The sequence below is a fragment of the Oryzias latipes genome, chromosome 19, assembly GCF_053564925.1.
Source record: "Oryzias latipes strain Hd-rR chromosome 19, Olatipes_Hd-rR_3.1".
Lineage (NCBI taxonomy): Eukaryota > Metazoa > Chordata > Actinopteri > Beloniformes > Adrianichthyidae > Oryzias > Oryzias latipes.
In genome coordinates, this window is record NC_136255.1 from 23,701,368 (window position 1) to 23,711,156 (window position 9,789).

Sequence of the window (9,789 nt, forward strand, 5' to 3'; positions counted from 1 at the left end):
ATTTTTTTGGCAATAAATCCCTAGTTTGTTTGTTTTTGGGCTCTCATCTCACACATTGAGAAAACAAACGGGTTTTTAGAGAATTACTAAATTGATTTTGGAATAAATAAAAGTTTAAAAACGTACAAATCTTTTTTTTTAAAAACATAAATGAAAATAATTTTTGCCTTTTTTTAAGTTTTCTATCCTTCACATAAAGTAGCAAAATGTCTCCCTCTAGTGGACAGATGTGGTATCCAACGTTTTACACAAACCAGACAAGAAAAACTTTCTTTTGCTAAAGATTGGACAAAACTGTTATATATTTCACTAAAACAAAAACAACAAACACAAATTCAATTCAATACAAATAACACAAAAGTCCAAAAACTGAAGCTCCACCTTTAATTTCTGTCATATTCAACTGACAACTGTGGAGTTTAAAGCAAAAAAAAAACAATCAAGCTGAATGATTTTTTTACTTTTTATTGCTTAAACTGCCATCTGGAACAATCTATACCAAAAGGATAAACATCTTTGCACACAGAAGTCAAACTAAATACATGGGAAATAGAAAAAGAATGGTCCTCTGGCGGCCTGCAGCTGCTTGTGCTGCACACCGAGCAAACTCACTGAAGGTCAGGCTCGCAGGAGTGACTGCATACTACAATAAGCCCAGGTAAAGTAAGCTAAGGCAAACCGGGACAATTGCAGAGTGGCTGGAAATGCTGTGGATCGATGCCGCTATTTACACGAAAACGGCTTTAATGAACGTTTCCTATGGATCGGGCGGGATGTGCCGTCAACGGAAATCGCCTCCACGAGAAGAACTGAGAGGGTGACTGGGAGTTCAATCGGCATTCGGGCTACGCCAACCGAACCGAAACGAAGCCAACGCCTCGAACGAGCGAGGCAAACACTGACAGCATGAAGGAATGAAGAGTTAAGAATATAATCCAGACGTGATTCGGACGCGATATATTTATAAAAAGTAAAAATTAAGAACGAAAAGTAAGAGATGCTAAATAGTCACGAAGCATTGAAGCTGTAACAAACCCCCCTTCACCAGGTCACCGGGCTCTGAAGCAAAACCACGTCAACCTGCAGCCTCCTCTCCAACTCAGCAACGACACGCATCTCAAACCGACAACCCCGTCAATCACTGTTTTTGGGGGGGTTTCTTTTTCCCCCCCTGTCACATTTTTACACAATACAATTACATACTGTTATGTCAGTTGACAAGAAGAAGCATTTATTTAATCATTTGTGGCACTGGACACCTACAATAGAATTTATGGAAAAATAAATGTTTACAAAAGACAGTTAAACATTTTTTTTAAGTTCACTCCGAACCATTTTTACCATAAGTAATATAACTTTCTGACTATATTCTGCTCACATTTGGATTACAAACCATAGCAGAAGTTAATTTTGAAGGAAGCTGAATACTGAAACTCACTTTAATACTCTTTTTTTTCTTCCTATTTCCACGGTTAGAGTATTCAAGGCAGTTCTTTCAGGGTCTTTACAATAATTAAAGAGGACATTAAGAATAACAACTACTTCCTGCTGGAGTTCCAGGAAACAGATTACGCACTGCATTTTCCATGGCTATGCATCTCAGCGCCGTGAAAAAAAATCATTTAACATTTGGCACTAGCCTGGCAGCTGCACACACAAAAAATTAAATTGTACAAGCTTTCTCAAAACGAAGCAAATCAGACACGCTGTTGTCTCCTCGTACGATTAAAAAAAAATAAAAGCGCAATTAAATGTGTAACATTGGAGCTGGAACCTAAAATAAAAAATAAAAGGTGCAACAACGTTCTTCCTGCTTTCGACAGTTCTTGATCTCTGCTATGTGAACCTAATCGGGTGTCAAAAAGGAAGCCGAGTAATCTTCCCCTCGATCTGTGACGTAACGAACACTGAAAGCGCCGGCCGGGTCTGATTGTCTGTCTCTGAAGTCCTTCAGATCTCTCGTTTCAAAGGAAAAATTCACAGGTATTTACACAAATGAGAAAAACCGTGCCTACAAGGTAGCGTACAGCAGCTGGTAGAAGCGCTGGTGAGTGGCCAAAAATCACCTCTGCGAGGCGGGTGTAACAGCAAAACCATCTGTGTGTGTGTGTGTGTGTTAAACAAAGAGAGGGCCAAAAGAGAGGAAAAGAAAAAGCAAATTGCATTGGAGGACCCTGGGTCTGAGAGGACGGAGGGTGAGAGGTGAGGGCAGCAGAGAAGGGGAGGACAAGCGCTCCCTCAGACGGACAGCGACACAAAGCTGTTGTACTGTTGGATGTTGCGTTTGAGTATGTCCGAGCAAGGGCCCAGGACCCGCTCGAAGCGAGGCCGGTCGAGCTTAACGCACTTCAGGGGGCCGCGGGCGACCACGGTGGCGGCGCGGGGCCGGTTCATCAGCAGAGCGATCTCACCTGGTGAACGACGGCACAGTTTCAGAAACAGGCAGATCCATTGGACGATAATCCACGCCTCGGCTCTTACCAAAGTAATCCGAAGGGCCTAATCTCCCCACTTCAACAAACTCCTCGTGCTCCGAGCGGCGCTGCAAAACGGCTGCAGAACCCTGAAAACAAGCAGACGCCTCATCCCGTCAGCCACACGCTAACAGCTTTGTCAACAATTCAAGAATCTTCTTTGACATCTGACTACTGAAATGATGCAGGAGCTCATTAAAAATGCTGAAAACATTCAGCAACAATGGTTTACGTGTCCCGTATTCTTCGTTCTTTTGCATAGTTTGGCCAATAGTGCGACGTATGCTAAGGTTCACATTGGGCTTGGAATGACACAAACACAAAAACACAAACCTGTGCACATTTCAAGCTTCCGCATTCAAAAGCGGCTCAGGTGGTTGAGCAGGTCGTCCATTGATCGAAGGGTCGTCGGGGTCGATCCCCCCTCCCCCCAGCCCACTGTCGTTGTGTCCTAGGGCAGGACACTTCACCCTCCCTGCCTCCAAGGTGGCTCCAAAATAAATGAACCTGCCCTCTCCACATCATCCGTGTCTTCCATGCGTTGTAAATGAGGTATACAGTGAGCCTAAATTGATGGTAGCCCCTCCCACATGCAACGTGTGTCAAAAGAGGCGGTGGCTGCAATTTTGTCGTCTCCATCAGGTTCGGTGTGAACGCAGCAGTTTGTTGGTTTTAGCTGGTTTGTTCAGAAGTTGCACTTTTCTCCCAAACGTACGACGGAAACTCCAGAGCGACTTATATATATGAGGAACTTATACTATGAAGAAATGCGGTAATAATTTTAAGCCTTTAACACACAGTCTTTGATTTACTGTAACTTATCAAATGTTTATGCTACATTCTGTTACAGTAGTCGACAGAATGTCAACACTGAAGCTTCTGTGTTAAAGCATTAACCTGCGTGATTTGGCACCAATGAAACAATCTGATCGATTCGCGTTCATCCGTAGAAGAGTGAGCTACCTCCAAGATGATGAAGAACTCGTCTCCAGGCTCTCCCTGCACCACGATCTTTTGTCCATCCTCAAACTGGACCGGTTCCAAGGCATCGGCGACTGTCAGACGCTCCCACTTGTCGAGAGACTCTGAAACCGGACGAGTTTCCAGATGAGCAGACAGACACCTTCATGGTCTTTCATGGATGAAGAAGACTTGAAAGAATGCAACCCACCTAAAATGGAGACTTTCCTGAGGAACTCTTCGTACATCTTCCTCTTTCTCAAAGTGCTTCCCTAAAGAGACAGACAACTGTGTAAATGAAACCCAACACAACCAGAAGTGGTTGTGGTTCCAGCGACAGAAGAAACAGCGGCCTCACCATGAGTATTCTCCGGTAGCTGTCTCTGTCGATGCCCCACAGCTTCACGTTGGTCTTGGCTTTGACCGTGGCCGCTCTGGGGGTGCCGTAGATCAGCGCCAGTTCTCCGAAGCTTCCTCCTTCGCCAATGCTGGTCACCCATTCGTTGTTCACGTACACCTGTCGGAGCAGAAAGGTAGTAAGTAGATCGGACAAATGTCCCAGAAAAAGCCACGAGGCGGATACTTACGTCCATTTCTCCTTGGTCGATGACGTAGAAATTGTCACCTTCGTCACCTGAGAGAACAGAAAAATCCAGCGTGTCAGACATGAAGGTTTCAACACATCGCTCAACTTTTCCCCGTCAGTCTGACCTTGAAGAATAACGGTTTCTCCAGCAATATAGGTGACTGGAAACATTGCGTCAAAAATGTCACTAGAAAGAAAAGATTCATTTGATTATCCAAAAAGTTGCAATCCATACCGATGTTTAAGGTGAAAATGTTATCCGTACCTCCTCTCATTGTCATCCAGATGTGCAAAGAGAACATTCTTTTCTATAGCTTTAGCCAGAGCAGCCATTGTTTTGTAGTCTTTAGGAATGACCTGGAATCCCAGGTAGAAAGTGGTTAGAGGAGGTTTTCCCCTCATCCGTTCCTCACCGCCGACTTGAGTTTTTACCTTTCTGACATACGACGCTGCATCCTCCTCTGTGTACACCTCTGCGCTGAAGGCTCCTCTTCGCCTGCGACCCTTCACCACAGGGTTCATGGGGGGAGACACCTCCTCGTCACGCGAGTCCGAGCGAGAACTGCCGGCCTTCTGCTGGTTCTGAATCTGCTTGGCCTCCTCCTTTTAAGGCGGTTAAGAAACTGAGTCAGCGACGGCACTCACAACCTCAAGAATGAAACTCATTAGACAAAAAAAATAGAAAATAACCAGCTCTTCTAATTTTACTGCAAAAAGTTGCAGGTTTGGTGCAAAAAAGTTTGACCCAAATTGTAGAAGATTTCAGATTCTGCCTTTTATGGCTGCGTTAGTCTGCCGATAGAAATGAACTCTCCTCAGCTGAGATCACGTGACTTTATCAGCAAATGTGGTTTTATGCATTTGGCAGAATGTCAAAAACATAAGAGTGCAGAAAGTCTGCACTCCAGTGAGCATGGGCACATCCCAGCCTCCGGGTTCTGAGGAGACCGAGGGTTCTGGTCATGAAGGTCCCCCTTCCTCCCCGACGAGGAAACCTGCTCCTCTGCGTTCAAAGACAAAGGGATTTTCTTGGCTCTGGGTACGACTAATTAATTTAACGGCTAACTTTTTCTCAGTGTTTGAGAAACACGTCACTAAATTCTCCTGACTTCATGTCAAGTTCTAAGAAAACTGTTTTAATGGCATTTACAGTGTCAATGCTCGACTATTTCAAACTGCCGCTGAAATAAAGCTTTCAGTTTTTGACTAAATGTGCTGGAGAAGCAAAAACAACACAGAAAAACCAAAGAAAATAAGTTATTTGATTTAATTTCACTTGTGTGGCTATAGGTTGTATTTAGGCCTGCACAATATACCGCAAATTTATCGTTATCGCAATATCCACTTCTGCAATATGCATATCGCAAAAGACAGTGAAAATCGCAATAAATCGTAAACCTTAAATGTGTTAATACAACCTTATGGCAGCTTAAAGCATTTAACAAATCAAATAAATCCCTTTATGCTTTGACCAATCAGATGGACGCCTTCACCTTGTTGACCAATCGGATGGAGGCCTATTATGTTAGATGTATGTCTCTTATGTCAACGAGGGTCATTTGGAGTATAATTTTTAAACTGTTGCAATTAAATGGGAATGATGTTTTTGTTTATTTTTTTATTTGTTTATATAACGCAAATTATACCGTTATCGCAATATTAACCTTAAATATCGCATATTGCGAGTTTTCCTCATATCGTGCAGCCCTAGTTGTATTTATTCAACAGTTTAGGGGAAAAAGAAACAAGACAAACAATTGAAGGTAGTGATTATGGAGACGGACATCACAGCCAAAAGCTTGTTTTGCAACAAGCACTTTAACAATTACCTGATATTTACAGTAAATCTTTCTAAGATGGCTTCCTCAAGCGCTCAGGTTTGTGTGAACAGAAGGTTTTTTTCAAAATGTGTCAAATATTTTGCATTTAAAAACTCTAAAATCACGTCTTTACGTGTTTGTTTTTTTGTTACAATCTGTTTTTATAAACTTCTGGGTATATAACAAGTCAAGGGTTTGGTTTCAGACACTGGTAAAAGCTAAAAAGATTTTTTTAAATGCCCCTGCAGAGTTAAGAAAAGACATTTTTTGATTTTTTTTTTGTTTTGTGTTTTGTTATTTAATGTTTACTTATTTAACTTTTTTGGTTTGCCTACTATACAATCAGAAAAAAATGCAAAAATGGATATAAAAATGTGCATATATCAATATATACGCACATGCTTTAGCACACTGACAGAAAAACACATAACTTTAGAAGCCCACACCAGTGAAAATACTGTGTTTATGTTTTTAACAGGTTCTTGTGGCATTTTTCTGATGACATATTAAAATCAAAATTGCATTACTGAGTATTTCTTTATTCATACTGTTGTGAAACAGACGCTAACGACAAAAGATTGTCTTTATGGCGTAGAAAATACTCCATGAGCTCCCTGTGCTGAGCTCTCAGCATTGAGGACGGAATTGGTCTGCGCCAACGGTCCCGTCCACAACTCAGAGGTGAATTTCTAAGGAGCTACTGACGCTCTGCGCTCTACAGGTTTTTTCAATTTGGCTAAAAACAATATAGTCATAGTTAAAAGACGGCTGGAAATACTCTTAAAATAGATCAAAAAATGATCTGAACAGAACAGATTGTATATGTTTAATGCTAAATAAAACATATACAAATAAATACATAATAAATAATATGATCTTCTTCAGCAAGTCATTTTCATCTTCTTCCATTTTGTCCCTTTCGGGGTCACGGGGCTGACGAAGGCAGGGGACATCCTGGACAGGTCGCCAGTCTGTCGCAGGGCCACATATCACACACTCTCACACTCAGCCAGGACTTGAACCGGGGGACTTCTTGCTATGACGCAAGAGTGCTAACCACTGTGCCACCGTGCAGCCCCTTCTTCAGCCAGTGTGAAAGTTAAATAAGAACTCACGGCTTAGTCACAGTCTTTGAAGACTGTGACTAAGCCGTGAGTTCTGGGATGCTCATCCTAACATCTGTCCACTAAAAGTTACAGTTTAAGGGCAAACCAACCTTCTCCAGCCTCTCGAAGTACTCCCGGAGGAAAGCCATGGGCCTGTCGGGCCTGGAGGTGCACAGCTGGACAATGCAGTCCTTCAGCAACTGCTGGATGTTGTGTTTCTGCACGTACTGCTCACACTCCCTCAGACTCCGCTCCTCCTCGCTGCTCGTGCTTCCAGATGCCATGACGACAACCGCAACCCTGCTCTGTGACCTCTACCCTTGTGCTGGAGTGGGGAAAAGAAAAAGAAAAACAGCTGGATGTCAAATCAGCAACGTGGGATTCACAGATTCAGTGATGTAAATTTAAAACTTTCTTCTCAAGATGGGGAGGAAAACAAAAAAGATAGGCAGAGACCAATGTCATGAGAGACAAAGACAACCCAAGAGCTCAAAAACAGGATGAGTACAACCACAGAGCAAAAAGTGGTCATATGATACGATCAAACATATCTCACTAAAGAGATCAAACTGAAAGAGAGCAACGAAATCTGTATTAAGGAGGCATAACTGAACAATATTAAACAAATATGTTGGGCATTAAAGATCAGGGATTAAATTCTCCATAAGAATGAACTCTCTCATTCTAGAATTGAAAAATCCTCTGGAAGAAAGGGTGAAATAATCATGAAATATTAGTTATTTTTACTTTGATGTACATTTTTAGGTTACACTACCGCTTAAGAGCTAAAGAGCCTGAATAAAGCTTGACCAACTGTGATCTCAGTCATGGTTTCAGATGCATTTCTAAAGCCTAGTTGGGATCAATGTGTGCCCTTTAGATGAATAAAAGGTCAAGGACGAGGCCCGGGGAACAAATCAAACTATGCGCTTTGTCTTCTCCACAGTCATTCTCCACGCACACACACCAATAATAGGAGGGAGATTACGAACCATGTGATCAAAAATGAGTCTGGCATCGTTTTACTGTAGCTAACTACGACAGGAGGTAGAAACTTGAGTTTGGTTTAGTCCAAACTAGAGCAAAATACAAGCCAGACAATAATCTGTTCAGGTCTGATGTGTTATTTAGGAATAAATACATTGTCTATTGTGTTTGCATCTATTACATTTATCTAATAACAGAGTAATAAAATATTAAATGCAAATGTTTTGTCTCATTAAATTACATGGAGAAGCGTTAACGACAGAAACAGTACGTATTTAGCAAAAACAATGTGATGTCATGTAACTAACTGTAAGGATGCATTACAATGAATTATACTTAAAAAAAACTACATGCAGAAAACAACAGTTTATTTACAACCACGGAAATATGTTAGCTTATGTTCCTCGAGCCTCGTCTACTAGCGTCAGGATAGCTAGTTCGACAAGCAGAAAGCAACAGCCAAGTCAACTACAGCCAGAGGATTACATTAAAAACACACACAAAAATCGATTCTTATTACTATGATGAGTTATTTCTTTGTCCAATTTAAGATCCTAATCGACTATCTGTGGCCTACGGTGTGCCGTAATGAGCGCGTCTCGTGTGATGCCTAGCTGGCTAGCTCAGTGCAAAGGCAAAGCTCCCCTTCAATGACGCCATCTTGAGTTCTAGCATAAACAAACGAGGAACGAAGGAAACAAATTTCACCCATTTAAAGGTCAAACGCTCCACGCGCCGAAACAACAAAAACACTCACTTGAAACTGTAAAATCCCACCGAGCCTTTCGACAGACACTCGGTAGATTAGATATTTTATAAAGCGCCCCGTTACCCGATCCTCCTCCTCACTTCGATTTTTTTCCTGGCCCTGGACCGCTGCCCCACCGGATACGGTTGAGGACCAATCAACAGCCGTCATTGACGTCAATCCTTCTCGTTCTGACATATGAGCCCGTTTCCCCTGGCAACCTTAAAGCGATCGCACCAAATTTTGATTTAAAGTATAGGTTTAAAAGTTTTTATTTTTCAGAAAAAAAAGGATTCTGTTTCTAAATAGTACTGAATCCTACACTACGAAAAAGCTGTTAGAACAGTTGACACATGGTCACATTCGAGACTTTCGCAGAATCCCTTATCTTTATTATTATTTTTTTTATTTATTTTACCTGTTTTATCTTGCTATTATTATGGCTTTTTTCCCATTTTTGTTTATTTTTCTGGTAAATGTCAAAATGTTGTCATTTGCACAGTGTTTCAATGTTTGATAGTCGGTTACAGAATATTTGTTAATAAAGTTGATTAGAAAAATAAATGTTTCCTCTTTTTTTTCAACTTCACTTTTTATTTTATTTTAAAAACTAAATAAATCAACTTATACTTGCATTTATTTACTTACTTTGGAAAATGAAAACGTTACAAGTCAAATAAGAAGACAACATAGAGGACGGACAAAAAAAACAACAAAGTAGTTGAACAAAGAAACAACAAAAGTAGTTGAAACAGAACCAAAAGACACAATTTTTGGGGAGAAATTAACAAATAAAATCCAGCAGAACAAGTTTTCATAAGCCAAGGTTCATGTAGAATTTGCATAAAGCTCTATGACAAATAAAATTGACGTAATTTATAGAATTTAACCAAAAGGGGGGTTGTTTTTGAGTTGGCTTTCCTTGTGCTATCCAATGAAATCACCAAAACATTTCCTCCTGACAAAACCCGAGGTGCCCCTGACCAATCAACAGTAACATTTTTCCAAGAAGGCGGGTCTTATTTGATGTCTCGCTGCTTTGTCCAATCATATGGCAGCTTGGAAAGATCTAGCCAATGAAATGCGGCTAAAGACAAACTAGTTTGTT

The 9,789-nt window shown here is 41.2% G+C and overlaps 1 protein-coding gene across 3 annotated transcripts; it reads right to left on the reverse strand.

Annotated features, from left to right (window-relative positions):
- Window positions 1-449: 449 nt before the first annotated feature.
- LOC101156203 (cAMP-dependent protein kinase type I-alpha regulatory subunit) lies at window positions 450-9,006 on the reverse strand. Of its 3 annotated transcripts, none has more exons than XM_020712115.3 (11): window positions 8,783-9,006; window positions 7,057-7,271; window positions 4,453-4,623; window positions 4,286-4,377; window positions 4,146-4,207; window positions 4,022-4,068; window positions 3,793-3,951; window positions 3,646-3,706; window positions 3,438-3,559; window positions 2,482-2,563; window positions 450-2,411 (listed from the first exon to the last, which is right to left on the reverse strand). In XM_020712115.3, the coding sequence occupies exons 2-11, from the start codon at window positions 7,228-7,230 to the stop codon at window positions 2,239-2,241; spliced, it is 1,143 nt and encodes a 380-aa protein (XP_020567774.1). In that variant the 5' UTR covers window positions 7,231-7,271; window positions 8,783-9,006; the 3' UTR covers window positions 450-2,238. The 3 variants fall into 3 exon arrangements, with proteins under 3 accessions (XP_020567774.1, XP_020567773.1, XP_004080214.1); XM_020712114.3 differs by having other exon boundaries at window positions 8,766-8,895; XM_004080166.5 differs by having other exon boundaries at window positions 8,691-8,853.
- Window positions 9,007-9,789: the final 783 nt, after the last annotated feature.

Bases quoted from the DNA above. Each gene is read 5' to 3' on its own strand.
- LOC101156203 (XM_020712115.3), bottom strand. From the start codon at position 7,230: ATGGCATCTGGAAGCACGAGCAGCGAGGAGGAGCGGAGTCTGAGGGAG. The intron at 3,952-4,021 runs GTAAGTATCCGC...CTGCTCCGACAG, and splicing joins TCGACCAAGGAGAAATGGAC to GTGTACGTGAACAACGAATG. The intron at 2,564-3,437 runs GTAGCTCACTCT...GCTTGTTTTCAG, and splicing joins AGTTCTTCATCATCTTGGAG to GGTTCTGCAGCCGTTTTGCA.